Source organism: Eubalaena glacialis, chromosome 11 (genome assembly GCF_028564815.1).
Source record: "Eubalaena glacialis isolate mEubGla1 chromosome 11, mEubGla1.1.hap2.+ XY, whole genome shotgun sequence".
NCBI classification, from domain to species: Eukaryota; Metazoa; Chordata; class Mammalia; order Artiodactyla; family Balaenidae; genus Eubalaena; species Eubalaena glacialis.
Window position 1 is genome coordinate 112483568 of NC_083726.1, and position 20991 is coordinate 112504558.

At 40.3% G+C, this 20991-nt stretch overlaps 1 protein-coding gene across 1 annotated transcript in view; it reads right to left on the reverse strand.

Moving 5' to 3' along the window:
* GALNT8 (polypeptide N-acetylgalactosaminyltransferase 8) overlaps window positions 1-20853 on the reverse strand; it is a 118559-nt gene extending 97706 nt beyond the window's left edge. The window contains 6 exon segments of the mRNA XM_061206694.1: window positions 316-430; window positions 932-1129; window positions 1859-2042; window positions 5464-5630; window positions 15059-15356; window positions 20814-20853. Of these exon segments, the coding sequence (XP_061062677.1) occupies window positions 316-430; window positions 932-1129; window positions 1859-2042; window positions 5464-5630; window positions 15059-15356; window positions 20814-20853 (1002 nt within the window).
* Between the last annotated feature and the right edge of the window lie 138 nt (window positions 20854-20991).

Below are 20991 nucleotides of genomic sequence, written 5' to 3' on the forward strand. Positions count from 1 at the left end.
TCTTTGACTGGTCTTGTAGAGAGCCGTCTGTCCCAAAGTTGGTTTATCTCAGGAGATGCTTGGAAAATGCCTGGAGTCCTCAGGGAAATAGGAACACCATCTTTCCACCCATATCACCCAGATTATACAGACCTATACCAGAAAGCTCCACTCCAGAATTTCCACAGCCCCTCCCTAGTGACTTGGAAACATGAGAATTTGCCTGCCTCTTGAGCCAATGGCATTCATCCTTGTTCCAGGATTCCACAGATCCTACTACCTTCCTATGATTTCCCCTTCTGCTTTGTCCCATAACGAGAATGGAAAGGCACCCACCCTCAGTCTAAGTTCCACGTTCTCCCCTCCATAGGTCAGCATCCCACCATCCAGAGATCCAATCTCTCCCAAGAAGAGCCTGTTGGCAGCCAGGATGCCCATGACGGAAGGACTCCTGCAGAGCACACAGTAAGAGAGTCACTAACCCCTCGACGAGGAATGGGTCAGGATGACGGTGAGGGCTAGGAAGCCCAATGATGGTTAAGCCTTCAAAATTCTCTCTACCCAAACTTCTTCTTATCCTGAAGGCTCTCCCCAAACCCTTAGGCTGAACTAAGTGCATGGAGCCTTCCCTTCTCAAATGATATTGAAATGACATCTTTTTCATCTTGGTATCCCTGCTTCATAGCCTGATAAATGCTTAAAGTGGCCAAGATGTTTTCTAAAACATTATACTCTTTGCTTTATTTTGCTTGAAATTCCTTAAATAGCCAAAGTATCCGTGATTTCTTATCTGGGATCAGTTTCTTTTTTCTCTATCCCCTGTCCTTCACCCCATCTCCTCCACTCCTCCCTCGCCACTCCCATGACTACCACCAAAAACAAACAAAGCCCAGACTGCCCATTCCTGACTTCCCATGTGCTAATCAAGTTCCCTGAGCCCACAAAGACTTACTTCACAGGAGCGGTGACATCATGCAGATCAATCCAGGCCTTTGGCAGTGAATCATAGTGGCACCATCGTTCCCAATTAAACCCGTCAACTGCTAATGCATACTTATCCAGTTTAAAGGTGTCGAAAAGGATGTTGTCAAACACAGGAGACACAACCACGGTGCGGTCTTCCTGAATCCACGCCAAGATGGGCTCTGCCCTAAAAGAACAGTGTGTAACCCAGGTTGGATGTGAGGATAAACAGCAGAAGCAAGCAGACAAAGCTGCTGCAAGCACCTTGCCCTGGCACTGAACACCTTCTTCATTCAGGCTGCCCTGGGTGGTGAGCAGAACTCTCCAGAGCCCAGAGAATCTGCAGTTTTGGGGATCGCTGGGGTGGCTAGCTGCTGACCCATGTCAAGAGCAGATTTGAAATTAGTACCCAAATATCACCCCCAAGCCATTGTGAACAGGACCATCAGTATCTGCCTGAATTTACGTTACCTCTTGGGTCTTCCTGCTTCCAAAATAATGTCTCTTTACTATCTGATTCCCCACATTCTCCAAAGAACACAACTCTCTTCGTATCAGGTAACTTCATGGGAAAAACCTTAAGAATTACCAGAAGATAATCTCTTCATTTTACAGATAAGGATAATCTCTTCATTTTACATAAATGTCTAGTTTGGTGAAGTGACTCACTGAAAGTCACAAAGTATTTGGCAAAGTCAGGGTTGGTATCCAGTTGTCCATATGCCAAGTCCATTGCTTTTTCGCTAGCACTAGACTACTTCTCCTAGCCAACCAAAAGCATCCTGTCTTTGGAGCTTCCTTTTGCTTGAGGTCTGGTGTTGACTTTCCCTACTTCCACAATATCCTGCCTTATACTCATCGTATGTACAATATCTCCTCTCTTCCCTTTCCCAGAAGGAGTCCCCTGGAGCCTTACCACCCAACATTCACTTCAACATAAGCAGCCAAGATGGCAACCACGTCAGCCGTGGCCACCTCCCTGCCGGTGTTGCAAGCAGCAGCAAGACCTTTTCTCTCGGTATGCCGTATTATTTTCAGTAGTCCTGGAGACTTCTGGTTGTAAAGCTTAATCTTCTCATCCAAGTATGCCTTTAATTCTCCTGCCAACCAAATGCACACCTATAGAAATTCTGAATGCAATAATCAATGCGGTGCAAAAATTTTATACTACTGTAGAATAGTGGTTGGACTACCTCCACCACAGGATGGGCAGTTGTACAGCCTTGACTGAGAAAATAGTGTTTCCCTACCCCTGCTTCTCCTCTTCCTTCCATCCTCAGGATTAATGTTCCCAATCCTAATTTTTCCATTGAAGTTAAACTATCTTAGCATAATAATACTGCTATGTGCCAGGCACCGTTACATGTGCTTTAAGTGTACTGAGAAATTCTTACAAGAATGAATGCAGGACTTCCTTGGTGGCGCAGTGGTTAAGAATCTGCCTGCCAATGCAAGGGACACAGGTTTGATCCCTGGTGCGGGAAGATCCCACATGCCACGGAGCAACTAAGCCCCTGCGTCACAACTACTGAGCCTGTGCTCTAGAGCCCACGAGCCGCAACCACTGAGCCCACACACTGCAACTACTGAAGCCCGCGCGCTCAAGGGCCTGCGTGCTGCAACTACGGAAGCCCACACACCTAGAGCCCTCTTTCTGCAACAAGAGAAGCCACCACAATGAGAAGCCCACACACCGCAACGAAGAGTAGCCCCTGCTCGCCACAACTAGAGAAAGCCCGTGTGCAGCAACAAAGACCCAACGCAGCCAAAAATAAATAAATAAAATAAATACATTTTTTAAAAAAAGAATGAATGGGACACACCTGACCTAACTAAGGTAAAGGTGCTGATGGACAGACATTGCCGAGACAACCTAGAACTTCTTCTCCACAGCTAAACTCTCAAGATTTTCTGGAGAGTACATAAACAACTGAAATTGTTTTGTCTTGTTTTAGGTATTCCTACTTGACCTACTCAAGGACCAATTGGGACAGAATACCCAGACGAATCTCCTTGCCAGCTTCTAGCTAATAAGTTTATCCCCAACATTATGCAAATAAGATTCGCTATTTCCAGATTGTTTACAGTTTCTTCTTCTCTCTCTCTCCTCTCTTTTATAAAGCCTGTGTATGCATTCAAACCATTTTTGAAACACTTGGATTGAATCGGTTGACACTTGAAATATTTGACCTGATGCAAATGAGGCTTCACATCTAGGGGGAAAAAAGGAAGGGGGTACATCTCTAACGTCGATTTGTGGCATTTCAATCTTACTACCAATGATACTGAGGTAAACAAGGAGGATAACGCTAGCTGACATTTACTATGGGCAAGCCCTGGGCTGAGGGCTCTACATGTATGATTCAATCCCCAAAACAGTCCTATCAGGAAGCACTATTATCTGTCCCATGTCACAGATGAGGAAATGGAGGCAAGAAGTAGCTGAGAGACACCCCCCCAAAGTCACGTGAACAGTAAGTTTTTTTTGTGGCCTGCATGGTAGAGACGTCCAAACATTTTCCTCAGTTTAACAAAAAAAAGATTTTAACACAATACATAATTCAGTGCAGGCCCAAACTGGCTGATGTTTCCATGGTTACTGAGAGAGAAGGTGATTCTTGTCCCAGGGACACCAGTCAAAGAATGACCAACAATTCCCTCTGCTGTGCCTATCCAAACAAATTATCTCTATGAATGGGTTCCCGACCCAAGTGAGCGGGATGTTATATGACAGGGTCTAGAACAGCTGAGAACCTTCTTTGGCTTCTCTTTGTGTGTCCACTCTGTGTTTGTAAACTTGTTATCTTTCAGTTTCATTGCTCCACAGGAAGGAGTCTTGAATTAACTCATCTATTTCCGTGGAATGTGGAATTATAGAACCATTGCTTTTGGGGTTTTTTTATCCACAGAAAAAGACATCTTCCAGCTCAGCACTTGCATTGGCCCCCTGATGAAGGTGAGTCCCAGAGAAGTGAAACCTTTGCCTCACATCATGTCAGAAGCAGGGAGTGGAGCCAGGATCTCTTCAGACTCTAGAACAGAGGTCTTTCTAATCAAGCTCCTATTTCTTGCTTGAAAACCAAGTGTGAAACTTGGTATCAGCCTCCATGCCCAAAATGGAATGAAATCTGCCGTCCTCTTTTCTTTGGTTTTCAGTGGAATTTTGCTAAAGAAGTGGACCTATGTTTTGTGCAGTTGTATTGGAAGGACAAAAGAGAAAGGTATTTAAAAGCAAGAAAGGGGGTATTTTCAGTGTCTGGAAATCCAAAAGGGAAGGTTAAAGAGGTCATTTGTCTCTTCTCCTTTGGCCAAATTGCCCTTAATTTGACACTGCAATAATCCATCTGGTACTTAAAGATCACCCAGAGAAGGAACAAATTCTGCCTCACATGGGCTGCCACTTCACAGCCCTTATTATTAGAAATGTCGTCCTTATTGCTAGCCCAAATCTCTGGCTTGTGACTCAGTTCTAGTTTCTTTTATTTGATGCCCAAAATTAATAAAAGGAAGAGCTAACACTTGCTGAGAGGTTACTATGCACTCAGTGGTATTCATAATCCATGTATTATGTCAGTGAACATAGTGGCTTAAGCTAGGGCTCTGCACTCTAAAGTTTACAGTCAAATTTCAGTTCTGACACTTACCAGCCGTGTGACATTGAGCAAGTTTCTTGACCAGACTACGCCTTAGTTTTTTGCATCTGTGAAATAGACCAAAAAAAGTGGTTCCTTCCTCATAGGTTGTTGTCACAATTCAAATAGTTAACATACGTAAGGTATTTAGAACAAATGATGTTAGCTGCCATTATTATCTCTTTAATTCTCGCTCTGGTCCATAAGCTCATGATTATTCTCTACATTCATGCTTTGCAGATAAGGAAACGAGCACGGAGACGTTAAGTTACTCAAGGAATAGAGCTTTTAAGGGAGGAACCAAGACTCTGAAATCCATAAAGTGAAGACTCAAGTGTACTACCACACACTTCACCATGTGTTGTCCTTGGTGGGCTGGACCAGCCTGGGGAGAGGGGCAGGACATGAGCAAGAGACCCTGCCACCTCCGAAGAGTCTCAGCACCCAGAGCTCCCTTTTCTCCGGGCTTCATTACCCAGGAAGATTGGGGTTTCCTCCGAGGGAAAAATTCCAAATCCTTTCTTGGTGTCTGGGGTCTTCCTTTGGACCCACTTCGCCCCCTCGGGTCTCCCTCATGGTGCACGGGACGGGCACAGGTGGCTTTGGAGTCACACAGCCCTGGGGCTGACTCAATGCAGACTCGCCACGCAATTGGGTCACACTGTGTCACCTCTCTTAGTTTCCTCTTCCGTGTGAACAAAAGGATGATCCTCTGTCTTGACTTGGGAAGATTAATGTACCCAGCACAAAATGATCCCTCAACAAATGATCCCTTTCTTTTCCCTCCATGAGAAGTCCAACTTCTTGTCCTAAACTCTAAAACCCCTTTCAGCCTAGCACAGTCCATAAATGGTCATTTTTACTACTATTCCTTCATCAGGTTGCTCACCATTTGAGCTAAAACCGTCCACTAAGATGATCTCCTTCAACAATTGAGAGGACGTCCGGTTGATGATGCTGGTGATGGCTCTTTGTATAACAGACAGAGCTTCATCCACGAATATGAGAATGACACTGAGAGATGGGAGTTGTGAAGGATATCTCTTCTGAAGACACCTCTAAGAGATTTTTTATAACCATATTACTCTTTTTAATTACTTAAACATTACTCTCCAAAGTCCCTCTTCTCTACATATGATGTTATAATCTATCAATCAACTCACCAACCCCCAAACTCATTAGGGAGGGGAACTCTCAGTTGCTTATCACAGTAGCAAGAAGATTTTGTATTTGTTTGTCCAAAATTCTCTTGTTATGGGGATAAAATTCATTTCTTTTTGATTAACCTTCAGTAGACGTTTCCACTTGAACATTCAACGTGTCCCACAAAGAATTCCTATTCTTCCCTGTCCCCAAATTATTGTCCTTGCCAGAGGGCCTCCTTCTGCCATTGCCACCACCCTTTCTCCATGTTCTCAGACCTTCCGTCATTTTTGACACAATCCTTTCCTTCACCACTAAAGAGAGGTGGCCAACTGTCCAGAGACGTGTGCTTAACACATTTTTTAAGTGTCAGAGTTTATATTTATTAAATGCTTTACCGTATGCTAGGCACTGACCTACTCTTCTTTTTTTAACATCTTCATCAAGATATATTTCACATACAATAAAATTCACCCATTTAAAAGTGTATGGGGGAGGGATAAATTGGAAGATTGGGATTGACACATACACACTACTATATATAAAATAGATAACTAATGAGGACCTACTGTATAGCACAGGGAACTCTTCTCAATACTCTATAAAGACCTATATGGGAAAATAACCTAAAAAAGAGTGGATCTATGTATATGTATAACTGAGTCACTGTGCTGGACACCTGAAACTAACACAGGACTGTAAATCAACTATACCCCAGTAAAAAATTTTTTAAAAGCTCTCCAGAGGGAAAAAATAAAATAAAATAAAAATGTACAATTCTTTGTTTTTAATATTCACAGAGTTGAGCAACCATCATCACTATCTAATTTTAGAACATTTTCATCACACTGAAAAGAAAGTCCATACTTATTAGCAGTTACTCTTTATTTCTCCCCAACCCCATCCCCCCTCAGCCATAGGCAATTACTAATCTACTTTCTATCTCTATAGAATTGCCTATTCTGGACTTTTCATTTACATGGAAACATACGATATGTGGTCTTTTGTGTTCACCTAGCTTAATGTTTTCAAAGTTCATCAATGTAACGTATATCAGTACTTCATTTCTTTCTATTGTCAAATAATATTCCATTGTATGGGTATGCCACATGTTTATCCATTCATCCATTGTTGGACATTTAGGATGTTTCTACTTTTTGGCTGTTATTAATGCCACTATGAAAATTTTTGAGCAAGCTTTTGTGTTGGCATATGTTTTCATTTTACTAACATACACACCTAAGAGCGAAATTGCTAAGTCACGTGGTAACCCTATATTTAACAATTTGATGAACTGCTGTACTGTTTTCCAAAGTGGCTGCACCATTTTGCATTACCACCAGCAATAAATGTTGGTTTCAATTTCTCCACATCCTGGACAATATTTGTCATTACCCCATTGTGATGATAGCCTTCCCAGTAGGTGTGAAGTATTATCTCACCATGGTTTTAATTTCCATTTCCCTAATAACTAATGATGTGACCATCTTTCCCTGTGCTTGTTGGCTATTTGTATATCTTCTCTGGAGCAATATCTAAGGACTTTATTCATTTTTAATTTGGTTATTTGTCTTTTTATTATTAAGATGTAAGAGTTACTTATATATTCTAGATTCAAGTACCTTATCGGGTATATGGTTTGCAAATGTTTTATCCCACTCAGAGAGCTGTCTTTTCACTTTCTTGATATTATCTGCAGCAAGAAAAAAATTTCAGTTTTGATGAAGTCCAACTTTTCAATCATCTCTTTTATCACTTAGACTTTTGGTGTCATATCTAAAAATCATTGCCTAACACCTGATCTTCAAGATTTACTCACGTTTTCTTCTCAGAGTTTTATAATTTTATCTCTTACATCTATGACCATTCTGAGTTAATATTTATGTCTGATGTGATTTAAGCACCCACTTCATCTTTTTGCATGTAGATGCCCAATTGTCCCAACACCATTCTTTCCGCCATTAAATTGTCTTGGCACTTGTAAAGAAGAAAACTTCTTGTGTGTCTCTTTCTCTCTACTTACAGCGCTATTCACAATGAAAACTTCAGTGACCAGGAGTGTATGTGCGGGTTTCTGTGGCTCCCTTTTGTGTGTCTCCTGTATTACATTATTATCACACAGAACACTTCATTTTTGACTCTTCTGGTCACCAAAGGTGTGGGAGTTTTTCCCACACCAAGCAATTCTCTGTGATACCAGCTGGGTGTCCTACAATTTCATTCAATTCTGACAGTATCTACCTGGTGATAATCAGATTCCACATGGCAAGGGCCCAGTCCGACAAGACTGCTCCCCACTTCAGATGCCAACCGCAAAGAACGGAATAAAGGATACAGTTCAACAGTCAGATGAAGGCATAAATAGAGAAGATCTGGGAGGGTCCTGACCACAGGAGCTTCTGTCCCCACAGAGCTGGGGTACATCACCCTCCCAGTGTGGATGTGCTCACCAGCCTGGAAGCTCCCTGAATCCCATACTACTGAGATTTTATGGAGGCTTCCTCATACCAGCATGATCAAATATTAATTCGATTGTTCAACACTCTCCCCTTTCTGGAAGATGGAAGGTGAGGCTGAAAATTCCAAGCTTCTAAGCATGACTTGGTCTTTCTGGTGACCAGCCCCCATACAGGAGCTCACCCAGAGTCACCTCAATAGAACAAAAGATGCTCCTAGTATTCTTATCACTTAGGAATTTACAATGGTTTCACGAGCTCTGTGCCAGGAACTGGGAACAGAGACCAATATATATTTCTATTATCTTACAATAGTATTATTATGAGGGTCACATGCCATAATGTACATAAAATGCTCAGAATGGAAGAAGTGTTCAATAAATGTTAGCTGCTATTGCTACCACCTTTGTGGTTATAGCTGTTCTTGTTGTTATAATCATCACTTGAACAATAACACCATTCACATGAGAGGAGAAAAAGAAATTGGTACATTTAAGTTTGGCCACATTGAGTCTGAACAATCCGGATTGGAGACATGTGAATTTGGGAGTCATCACCGTGTACATGGTGGTTGACTTCATAAGAGCTGGATAAAATCACTCAAGTTACATGCAGATAGACGCCTTCAGCTAAAGCCTGGGGATCATCAATATTTAAAGCAGAGGAGCCTGAGAGATGAACTTTAAATTCTTTCAGGCTCAGTGGTCATTCTTAATGTCTACTACAGACTGGTTATATAATAAATATGCATCTAACTGAGAGTAAGAATTGGTAATTACGCTAAACTGGAAACTGATTAAAACCCTGCTCAGCTTCTCTTACCTCTAATCCACATAATCCGATCAGCTACCTTCAGATGTTTCTTCCTCCGCCCAGTCTTCCATGCATCCTTTTGAATATTTTCTTGGCTACTTCCTAAATGCTTTCACAACGCTTAGCCACACCCCACGTTCTCTTCCTCACTTTATATCAAGAGAGGCAGGGGACTTCCCTGGCTGTCCAGTGTTAAGACGCCATGCTTCCACTGCAAAGGGCACGGGTTTGATCCCTGGTTGGGGAACTAAGATGCCGCATGCCTCGCAGGGCAGCCACCCAAAAAAAAGAGAGAGAGAGAGAGAGGCAAAAAATGTGGCTCCTGCAGTTCCAAAAAAAAAATGAATTGGTGAATTAACTTGGCTAATACTCTGCTGTCACCGTCTTGAAATTCTTAACAATTTTTGAACAAAGGGCCCCACATTTTCATTTTTCATTGGGTCCTGCAAATTTTGTAACTGGTCCTGGCCCCATGGCATTTTGGTGAACTCCTTATTAGAGGTTAACTATTGAAGATCTGCCTTTCCATATGTTTGATTGTTTGGTTGGTATTTAATAGCTACCTAAGCTCAATAAAATTTACTGATTCCCCTGAGTCGTTTTTCTCTGGTCCCTGAAAAGTAACGAGAGGACATGACAACATGAAGACTGCCAGGGCTGGCATCTTTCTGGTATCAGACAACCATCCAGAAAGCTGGGGAAACCTAATGATGACCACCACTTTGGGGTCATGCTTAGCAGGCATAGAAGGTCTATCCTTATATTACTTTATAATTCTATGAGATAGCTCTGAATCACTAAATTATTTCTTTCTCAAAGAAAGTCCAAGGAGTGGTCTTCCTATAGTTTTCAAAGTGTGGTGGTTCCCAGGATGTTTTATCTCTGGAATCCATATGTCTGAGCCACACGAATTTTTTTATGGTCAGCATGAAGGAAGAGTATTTATTTGGTTTATAAGCATGAGATGTGACTCATGTTATTCAAGTATAGGTGGATACTTGAGTCATATATAGTTTGTATCCACACTAAGACTTTCTAACAAGCAGGTTCATGAGTTAATCTCTATGGAATTAAAACTTAATGCTCCAGAATTAAGTGCAAAGCAGCTTCAATTACCCACTGATCTCAGCATATCATCTGCACACCTAAAGACCTAAATTATGAAATTGAGCTAGGTTCCAAAATAAGTAGGATAAATGCAGAGGTACACACCCAGACACATCATAGTCAAAATACTAAAAGCCAAAGATAAAATCTTGAAAGCAGCCAGAGAAAAATGACTCACCACATACAAGGGGACTCCAAAAAATATTAACAGTTGACATCTCATCAAAAACAATAAAAACAGAAGGCAGTGGGACAACATACTGAAATTGTCAAAAGAAAAAAAGACTATCAACAGAGCATCTCATATCTTTCAAATATGAAGGTGAAATAAAGACATTGGCAGATCAACAAACATTGAGAGAATTTGTTGGTAGCAGACCACCTTAAAAGAAATACGATGTTCTTTTTTTTAACACTTGCTTTGTTTCTTTTATTATTTTAACATTTTTTAAGCTTTTTATTTTATATTGGAGTATAGTTGATTAACAATGTGTTAGTTTCAGGTGTACAGCAAACTGATTCAGTTATACATATACATGTATCTATTCTTTTTCAAATTCTTTTCCCATTTACATTGTTACTGAATATTGAGCAGAGTCCCCTATGCTATACAGTTGGTCCTTGTTGATTATCCATTTTAAATGTAGCAGTGTGTACATGTCAATCCCAAACTCCCTAACTATCCCTTCCCCCCACCCTTCCCCCCTGGTGACCATAAGTTCGTTCTCTAAGTCTGTGAGTCTTTTGGTTAAAAGCAAGTGATCTCAGATGGTAATTCAAATACACACACACACACACAAAAACAAAGAGCACCACTAAAGGTAATTGTGTAATTATAACAGTATATTTGGGGGTTTGTACCATACATATATGGAATATGTGTAAAAATAATAGAAAAAGGGAGGAAGAGGGAATAGAGCTATATAGGAGTAACCTTCCTATATCTCATTGGAATAAGTCTAAATAGACTCTGATAAGTTAAGATGTATGTTAACTTATCATTAAGTTAAGTTACACCAAGCATTAAGAAAACAACTATAAGAATATATTGAAAAATTGTTAAAAGAATTATACTGTTACATTAGAAAATATTCACTTAATGTGAAAAACAAGCAGTAAAGGAGGAATAGAGGAAAAACACACAAGACATTAGAAAACAAAAATAGACGTAAATCCAACTATATTAATAAAAACATCAATTGTGAATGAATTAAACAACACAATCAAAAGGTAGATACTGTCAGATTATATTTGGAAAAACAAAGATCCAACTATATGCTGTCTTTAGGAAACACACTTTTAGATCAAAAGATACAAATAGGTTGAAAACAAAGGATATATCATGCAAACAGCAACCATAAGAAAGCTAGAGTGGTTATAGTAATATCAGACAAAATAGATGGTAAAATAAAAATGTTACTATTTATAAAGAGAGAGATTTTGTAATGATAAAATAATCAATCCATCAGGAAGACATAAAAATTATAAACATATATTCCTAGCAACAGAGTCCCAAAATACATGGAACAAAAACTGACAGATTGAAGGGAGTAACAGACAATTCAACAGTAATCATTGGAGTTTTCAATACCCCACTTGCAATAATAGATACAACAACTAAGCAGAAGGAAATGTAAGCCTTAAACAACACTGCAAACCAACTAGACCTAACGACATCTATATTAACACTACACAACAACAGCAGAATACTTTGAACTGTACGTGCAACATTCTCCAGGAGCAGCTGTATGCTAGGGCATAAAATAAGCCTCAGTAAATTTAAAAAGATTAAATTCATACCAAGTGTGATTCTCTGATCACAGTGGAGTGGCATTAGAGATGAAAAAAGAAAAAAATTAGAAATTCACAAATATGTGGAAATTAAACAACACATTCCTAAATAGCCATTGGGTCAAAGAAAAAATCACAAGGGAAATTAGAAAACATCTTAAGATGACTGAAAGTCAAAACACAATATACCAAAATTAATGGAATACAGCTAAAGAAGAGCTTAGAAGGAAGTTTTTAGCTGTAAATACCTATATTAAAAAGAAGAAAATTTAAAGCAATAATCTAGCCTTCCACCTTAAGAAAATAGAAAAGAAAGAACAAACTAATCCAAAGCAAGCAGAAGGAAGGAAATGATAGGGATGAAAGTAGAAAATAGAGAACAGATATAATGATACAGAAAGTTAATAAAAAGTTGGTTCTTTGAAAACATCAAAAAAAGTTATAAATTTAACTAGACTGATCAAGAAAATAATAAATAATTCTTAAATTACTAAAATCAGGGATAAAAGTGACCTTACAGAAATAATTTTTTTAAAAGATTACAAGGGGGACTTCCCTGGTGGCTCAGTGGTTAAGAATCCACCTGCCAGTGCAGGTGACACGGGTTCGAGCCCTGGTCCTGGAAGATCCCACATGCTGCGGAGCAACTAAGCCTGTGCGCCACAACTACTGAGCCTGCGCTCTGCAGCCCACAAGCCACAACTACTGAGCATGTGTGCCACAACTACTGAAGCCCACACGCCTAGACCCCATGCTCTGCAACAAAAGAAGCCCCCGCTCGCCACAACGAGAGAAAGCCCGTGCTCAGCAATGAAGATCCAACATAGCCAAAAATAAATAAATAAATTTATTTAAAAAAAACATAGATTACAAGGGAGTACCATAAACAACTATCTGCCAACAAATTAGAAAACTGAGATGAAATTGACAAATTCCTAGAAAGACATATATTATCAAAACTGACACAAAATAAACAGAAATCTGCCTAGACGACTTCAAGCAAAAAGATTAAATTAGTAATCAAAAATTACCCATCAAAAAAGGTCAGGCCCAGATGGCTTCAGTGGTGAATTCTACTGAGTATTTAAAGAATAATTAATAGAAATCCTTCACAAACTTTTCTAAAATATAAAAGAGGAGGAAACACTTCCCTACTCATTCTATGAGACAAGTCTTACCCAGATACAAAACCAGACAAAAATATCAAAAGGAAGGAAAGCTACAAACCAATGTCCCTTATGACTAGAGACACAAAAATCCTCAACAAAATACTAGCAAACCAAATCCAGCAACTGTAAAAACAATTATATGCCATGCTTAAGTGGAATTTATGCCAAGAATTTGAGGTTTGTTTGACATCCTAACATCAATTTATGTAAAACACCATGTTAATAGACAATGGACAAAACCCACATGATTATTTCAACAGACACAGAAACAGCATTTGACAAAATTTAACGCCCCTTCATGATAAAAACAAAAAGAAAAGACTAAACAAACTAGGAATAGAATGGAATTTCCCATAAAGGACATCTACAAAACCTACAGCTAACATCATACTTAATGGTGAAGTATAAAATACTTTCCCTCTACAATGAGGAACAAAACAATAATGGCCTATTGTTTCGCCACTTCTATTCAACATTGTACTGGAGGTTCTAGCCAGGCAATTAGGCAAGAATATGAAATAAAAGGCATCATGTTGGAACAGAAGAAGTATTTGCAGATGATATAATCTTATGTATATATATAGAATTTATAAAAAAAAAAAACCTTGCAACTCAATAAATAAAGACAAATAAATCTATTTTTAAAAGTAGAAAGTCTCTGAACGGACATTTCTCCAAGGAAGATATACAAATGGCCCATAAACACATGAAAAGATGTTCAGCATCATTAGACAACAAGGAAATTTAAATCAAAACCACAATGATATAAGACTTCACACCCACTAGGATGGCTATGATCAAAAAACAAGTAATAACAAATGTTGGTAAGGATGTGGAAAAATCAGGGCTCTCATATGTTGCTTGGAGGGAATGTAAAATGATGCAGTCACTTTGGAAAACAGTCTGGCAGTTCCTTGAAAGTTTAAATATAGAGTTATCATATGGCCCAGCAATTCTACTCCTAGGGTATAACCAAGATAAATGAAGACATATGTCCACACAAAAACTTGTACGTAAATTCATAGCAGCATTATTCATAATAGTCAAAAAGTGGATACAATCCATATGTCCATCAACTAGTGAATAGATGAAGAAAATGTGGTATAACCGTAAAACAAAATATTATTTTACAATAAAAGTAATGAAGTAGTGGTAAACGCTATAACATGAATGACACTTGAAAACATTATGCTACGTGCAAAAAGCCAGTCACAGAAGACCCCATATTATATGAGTCCATTTATATGAAATGTCCAGAATAGGCGAATCCATAGGGACAAAAAGCAGATCATCACTTGCCTAGCGATGAGCTAATCATGGGCAGATGGGGAGTGGCTGTTAGTGGGGGAGGGGTTTCTTTTTGAAGAGGTGAAAATGTTTTAAAATTGATTATGGTGATGAATAAATTAAAATCCATTAAATTGTACACTTTAATGAATTATATGGTATGTGAATTATATTTTCAAAAGATGTTATTTTTAAAACTTATCAAGGAGGGTAGGAGAGGCAGAAAGAGAAAAAAACAATAGGAAGGGGGAAACAGAAGGAGAGAGGGAAGATTCTTTCGGTTAAAATTAATAACAAAGAGGGATCCAAGCAGAGAATGTGGGGAAAACACCAGTGGGAAGAGTAGCGCTGTTAACTTCCCTGCAACTTGCCCAAGTTCTTTCTCTCTCTCAGCCTGTTTCCTCATCTGTAAAATTATGAGTTAGACCCATCCTATCAGAATTCTCAAGGATCTGTGTTTCTCTGACATCTCTGCTCATCTCTGAGGGGCTGTAAATACTTAAATCCGTCAGTTATCTTCTCTGAGCTGCCATCATAAAATGGATTAGAGCCAAGAACTCTGCTCTGTCACCCTTCCAGAACTTTCTACGCCCTGAGCCCCTTCCCCACCAATTTCCCACTCCCCCAACCTTCTTTCCAACCCTTGACTTTTCTACTCCCAAACCTTGTCTTCAAATTAAACTGAGGTCCCCAGGAAGCCCACCTTTGTCCTTCTTACCTGGGATCTCGCGTGTCTGGGATGGTTCGATCGAGGGGCATCTGGTCACTGAGGTAAACGTTGTAACCAAACTTCTGGACGAGGTCCTCAACCTCTTTCTGCTCAGCCTCAGAAAGGTCCCTACCTCACCGCTTGAAAAGCTTTGAGTTTGGGAAGAGAATCTTGTTGGGTTTTTGCTTAAAGAAGCCACTCGTCTAGGCTTGCACTGCATTTTGAACAGGACACTTTTCATCTTTCACCCTTGCCAGTGTGTCATCCACATCTTTTGGTTGCTTCATCGCTAGTTTCATACTTTCTTCTGCAAACGAAGGGCAGGGGAGAAAACACTTCAGCCAATCTTTAGTCACCTGGGCATTGCTTTCTCATCCACGTTTCCTTGAAATGCTTTTCTCCCCAAATTCTAAAAATTACAAGTTCTTGTCCCAGAGGCTACGCTGGATCAGGGGAATGTGTCAGAGCCATGCTAGGCTGTCCCAACCAGGCAAGCAAGAAAACATATCTCTCCTTTCAGCTCTATCAGAACTTATCTATCTCAAGTCCCATACTTTCATGTTTCCTCTAGGAACCATGATCTGAGAAGTACATTGACAATAAGCTAATATTTCTGAGAATAAAGCCCAAGAACCACTTACATCAGAATCATCTGTCACAATAATTTTTAAATGTAGTTATCCAGGCTTATCCCCAAATGAATGAAATCAGAATCTCCCTACCCAAGGGAAGCAGGAGAATCTGTTAGTCTCTCACAGGATGACCCAGCTTAGGTGAGTCTGATTCTGATATTAAATGTGTCTTCCCCCACTGTGCCATTAAATTCAGTGGCCTTGTCTCCAGATGCAAGACCCATGATACAGCTCCATCTTGGAGCCTGGACACAGGACCACACAGCTGAGAATATCTTCAGCAGAAGGAGGAGAAACCAGTGTTACCTTCTCTGCATCTGGCTGCCACCGCCCCTGGTCCCCGGCCAGGTTCACCTCGGTTGCCCTGGCTCTGCCGCCATCATTTCTCTCTCAGTGAGTACTTTCTGCATCACAGAACTACAGACAGGCTCCCATAAGCTCCTCTGCCCTGTCCCCCCTCCCAACCCTCTGTCCTCTCCTCTGCATGATCTCATCTACCCCAAGGCCCTGTCTCTCACCTCAAGGCAATGACCACCACCAGACATACCAATCTGCAGTTCTAGAGTCAGACTGCCTAAATTTGAATCTCACATCTGCCACGTACCAGGTACATGACCTCAGGAAAGTATGTATCTTAACTTCTCCATTTCCCCATCTGTAAAATGGGACATAGCAGCACTTGTTGCATGGATTTGGGGGGAGAATTAAATGAGTTTGTACACATAAAGCATTTGTAACTGTGCCTGTTACTTACGTTTGTCATCATCATCACCATCATCATCATTTTCTTCTCAACTGATTCTTGGAGACATTTCTCATTTTGCTGTTTTCCAAGTTTCCCAAATTCTTAATCACCTTGCCCCTGCGTCTCCCGAGGCATCACTCCTATTTCTACAGATGGTACCAACCACTGGTCTCCTACCTACCCTATCCCAAAACCTCAGGTCTCCTTTAACTCTCTTTTCCCCACCTCCATCCAGTTGCCTCTTTGTGTAGGGCCTATCTCTTCAGGGTAAAATTCATCCCTTTCTTTCCATTCTACTCCAGCTCAATTCCTTATTGACCTCACCTGGACCATTCACTCACCAAAGAGTTATTGAGCATCTACGCTGGCTAGTTCCTAAGGACAGTGGCAAACAAGACAGGCTGATCCTATCTGACAACTTCTATTAACACAGAAATGTTAAAGGTCCCGGCTCCTTAGCCAGGCTGCCTTAACCCTTCCTAACTGTGTGACCCTGGCCAGGGGATTTCTCTTCTCAGTGTCTTAAGTTTACCAAGTACCTTGGAGGGTTGCTGTGATAACTAAGTGGAATAATACATGTAAAGTGCTTAGGACAGGGCCTGGCACACAGTAAACTTTGGCTATTATTCCATTTTCTCTAGTTTCTTTGTTTCCTCTGCCAGGGGGTCGGGAGGGTGGGAAGGGGAAGAGGTGAGGAAGGGTTTTGAGAAGAGTGGGAAACTTAAATTGCTGTGATCAGAAAGAGTGGCCGCAGGAGACCAATTAGGAAGCAGCACTGTAGTGGACTAGGGGAGAGATGTTGATCTAGAATGAAAATGCAGTCGGGAAGGAAGTGGAACATTTTGAGATGTGATTTGCAGGTTGGCTAGACAGGACTTGAGGACAGCTGGGAAGTGAAAGTGTAGGCATGGAAAGGGGGAGTGTCAGTGATGCCTGAGGTTTCTGGCTGTTGTGACCGGACAAGTTGATGGCGCCCTTCTCCACGGTGGAGAAGTCTGGGAAAATGAGGTGGAAACTACCTCCCAGGCCAGCAAGGAAAACAAGTTACAAGCGCTGTGCGATACGTATCATAAGAGATTTAAGCAGGATATCATGGGTGTCCGGAGGAGAAGTACTGAACTCAACTTGGAGATGAAAGGAAATATGTTCTACCCAGTATGATCCCTGAGCTGTATCTTGAAATGAATGTACCATATTTATATTCACACAATTTTAAAAAACGTAACATAATTGCTCATTAAAAAAATCCAACAAGAATAAAAATTGTGATCAGAAATGGGAGTATCTTCAGGGATGTCCCTGGTGGTCCAGTGGTTAAGACTCCACGCTTCCACTGCAGCAGGCACGGGTTCGATCCCTGGTTGGGGAACTAAGAGCCCGCATGTCACACTGCACGCCCAAAAAAAAAAGAAAGAAAGAAATGGGATTGAGAGCTGATTTGTGAAACATAGAATCGCCACAGGGCTGGGAGAGGACAAGCTGAGGCAAGTGACCACGAATTTGTAGTGGCTCCAGGCTGCTTGGTTATGGGAATTTTTCCAACAGTGCTCAGCACTTGGGTGAAGACACAGAGAAGATGGGCATTTGATTTCACATGATGCTGGGGTTGGGGGGTGGCTCTTAGGAGAGTGCAACAGAACAGGTATGCACGGAGTTGTGGATATTGGCAAGAGAAGAGCTGGAGGGATGGTATTGTTATGGAGAAATTAAATGAGCTTGCGCCAGGGTCCTGAGGTTGCGATCAGGGATGGATGGCATGAGTTTGTCATTTCAGAGAAGAGTAGTTCGGGGTGATGACAAAGTCCAGAGTGCACCATGGAAGTGGGAGGTGGGAGGGAGGTAAAGGACTTTACAAAGTGAGATAAAGAACACACACATTATAAATAAATCACATTAGGATTTTTTTTTTAACCTGTTCATTAAAACACTAGGGTTTTTAGTAACCAGTTCTTTTGTTTTCATCAGTTTTTCCCATGCTTTCACCTGCAAATTGGAGTCAAAAGAAATTTAAAATGCATGATTGCTTCCATTTATGACGCAGAATCACTTCTCTCTCCCTCAGATGAAGAGCACGTCACCTCTGTCCACATTTGTCTGCCTGACTCCTTTCCTTAGCATGAGTTCTTTCCCAGGAGGCACCCAGTCCTTAGCAGACTGCTGGTTGCCTACCCTATCACTCTGCCAGATGTGCCCAGAGATGGCTAAACTCAAGCACTGAGCATAGCTTAGATTCCAGATGGGAACCACCTGCCACGCCAAAGTATGACCATGATTACAGCAACATTTGAAAGAAAAACAACACCCTGTGAACAGATTCTCCAACACAAGGAACCCGTGTAATTTAGATAAATGATTGATTCTGGGGCAGAGAAAATATGAGATGAACCTGAAGCATTTTGTAGTACCAGAAAGTAAGAAAATACTCAAAAAAGGAAAGAGGAAAACTAAAATGAGAGAACCAAACAGAAATGCAAGGAAAAAGACTGGAAGGAAATATGCTGAAATGATCAGAATGGTAGCATTAAGGTAGTAGAAATGTAGACAGTTAATTTTCTTTTTCTATTTTTTAATTATTCTCTGATATGGTCCTATCAACTTCGTAATGGAAAATATTTATAAGTTAAAGATATTTTAATGTATCAGACATGGTAGCCATCTGAAAATAGAGGCTGAGGGGAAAGAAGCAGTGAAAGAGAACTCTGAGGTTTCCAGCTTCAGCAATCGTGTGCTTGGTAGTGCCCATAATACAGGGTCTACAAAGAGGGAGAATAGATGGGGGCGGGGATATTTAGGTCAACTAGGTATATGTTTCATTTGAAAGGCCTCTGCAAGATCAGGTATGTCCAGAGAGAAAATGGAAATTTGGCTCTGAAGCTCTAAGGCAAGATCAAGGACAGAAAATTTGCTCAGAGGAAATTAATAACATTTTTGAGAGTAGAAATGTACTGTAATTAAACATAACAATAAAACATTTAAGCATGGGAAATTTTATGTTTATAGTGTCTTAAAACCTACTGGGGGAAAAATGGTGATTCAATCATTAATAATGTCTATCTCTTCTTTCCCTTTGCATAAAACCTCAAACCAGACAGTAAATATTTCAGAATGGATTACTTCTGTTGATCATAATACTGACTTTTTGGAAGGAAGCTCCTTCCCCGCCCATATTTCATCCCTAAAATTTCTGCTCATTTTATGCTCATTTGGGGATAATGTGTTCTCAAGAGATTAAACTGTACCGTTTCTTAATCGGTTACAAATATCTGTGTAATTTCAGAGGATTCATTCATCTGACAAGGAATACGGTTGATAACAGTGGTTAAGAAAAAGTTTATTTGTCGATTGTGAACATGTGTTGGAGGGAAAAAGGAAATAAATATTTTGTAAGCACCTTCTGTGGGCCAGCCAGTGTTAGGCACTGTATGTATATGATCTTATCTGGTCTTCATAACCATCCTTTGATGCAAGGATTATTAGCCCATTTCACAGATAAGGAAACTGAGAATCAGAAGGTTAAGTGATATCCACTCTGGATCAGGTTGTATTTGTTTCAGTGTTTTAATCATACTTTTTTATGCTATAGTTTTGGGGGTTAGTACTGATAATCTGCAGAGTTTTTCTTTTGCACAGATATCCATTTCCTAACGTCCTTCCTGACCTCCTGGACTGGTTGCCTATATATTTATCATTATGCTAAAGTCTATATATGATGCAGAAATAAGGGTTCCATGACAATAGTTTTTCACTTCAGCTGCTCAGCCAGGAGTGAAGATATGACATAGTAAGACCCCCCCAAAAAATCATAAGGTAAGCAAAATTGTTGAGTAAGAAACCCACTTTAAAGGTGGTCTTTCCCACCAATAATCAAGAGGCTTAGACAAATCTTTTTCACCATAGCAACAGAGGAAAGAGAATCGTGCTGCAGAATTAGCATCATAAAACCTAATACATTTGTACATAATTAGGAAGAGACAACGGTGTAGTCAATAAAATTGATAAACATTTAACTTGGAGAATTGGCAGAGCAACAGAATTCTTTGCAATTATTCACCAGCCCTGAGTATCTATAAAAGAGCAGAATTGGCCCAAGGGAAAAAAATTAGCCTGGAAAATAGACCAATACAGATTGCAGAACAAAACAGCAAAAGAAGAGGGGAACTGGAATCACAACCAAAACATGAGTTTTGGGGTTTTTTTTTTACCACACCTGATTGTGAGTTGCATCAGTGACCTGGTAGGGAAGTCTTGGCCATTACCATCAGAACTAGAGTAGACGCAATTTTTAGGCAGCCCACACTTGTCTATGCGATTCACTTTCATAAGCCTTTAAATTCAGTTCTTCAAATGTTATCTGATGGATGATGATTTGAAGCACTACGTTACTTACCAGCTGCCACCTGCCAGCAACAGCTCAGTTTCTGTTTCATTTAGGCATTCCAGTGAGACTTTAAATAATTCAAGGTGAAGCTATCCATTTGAAAAAAAAAATTGGAAGAAGCACTTAAGAAAATGTATTCTGGAATTTCAGGCAAATGAAGGTTAGTTTGATGAGTTGAGAAAGGGGT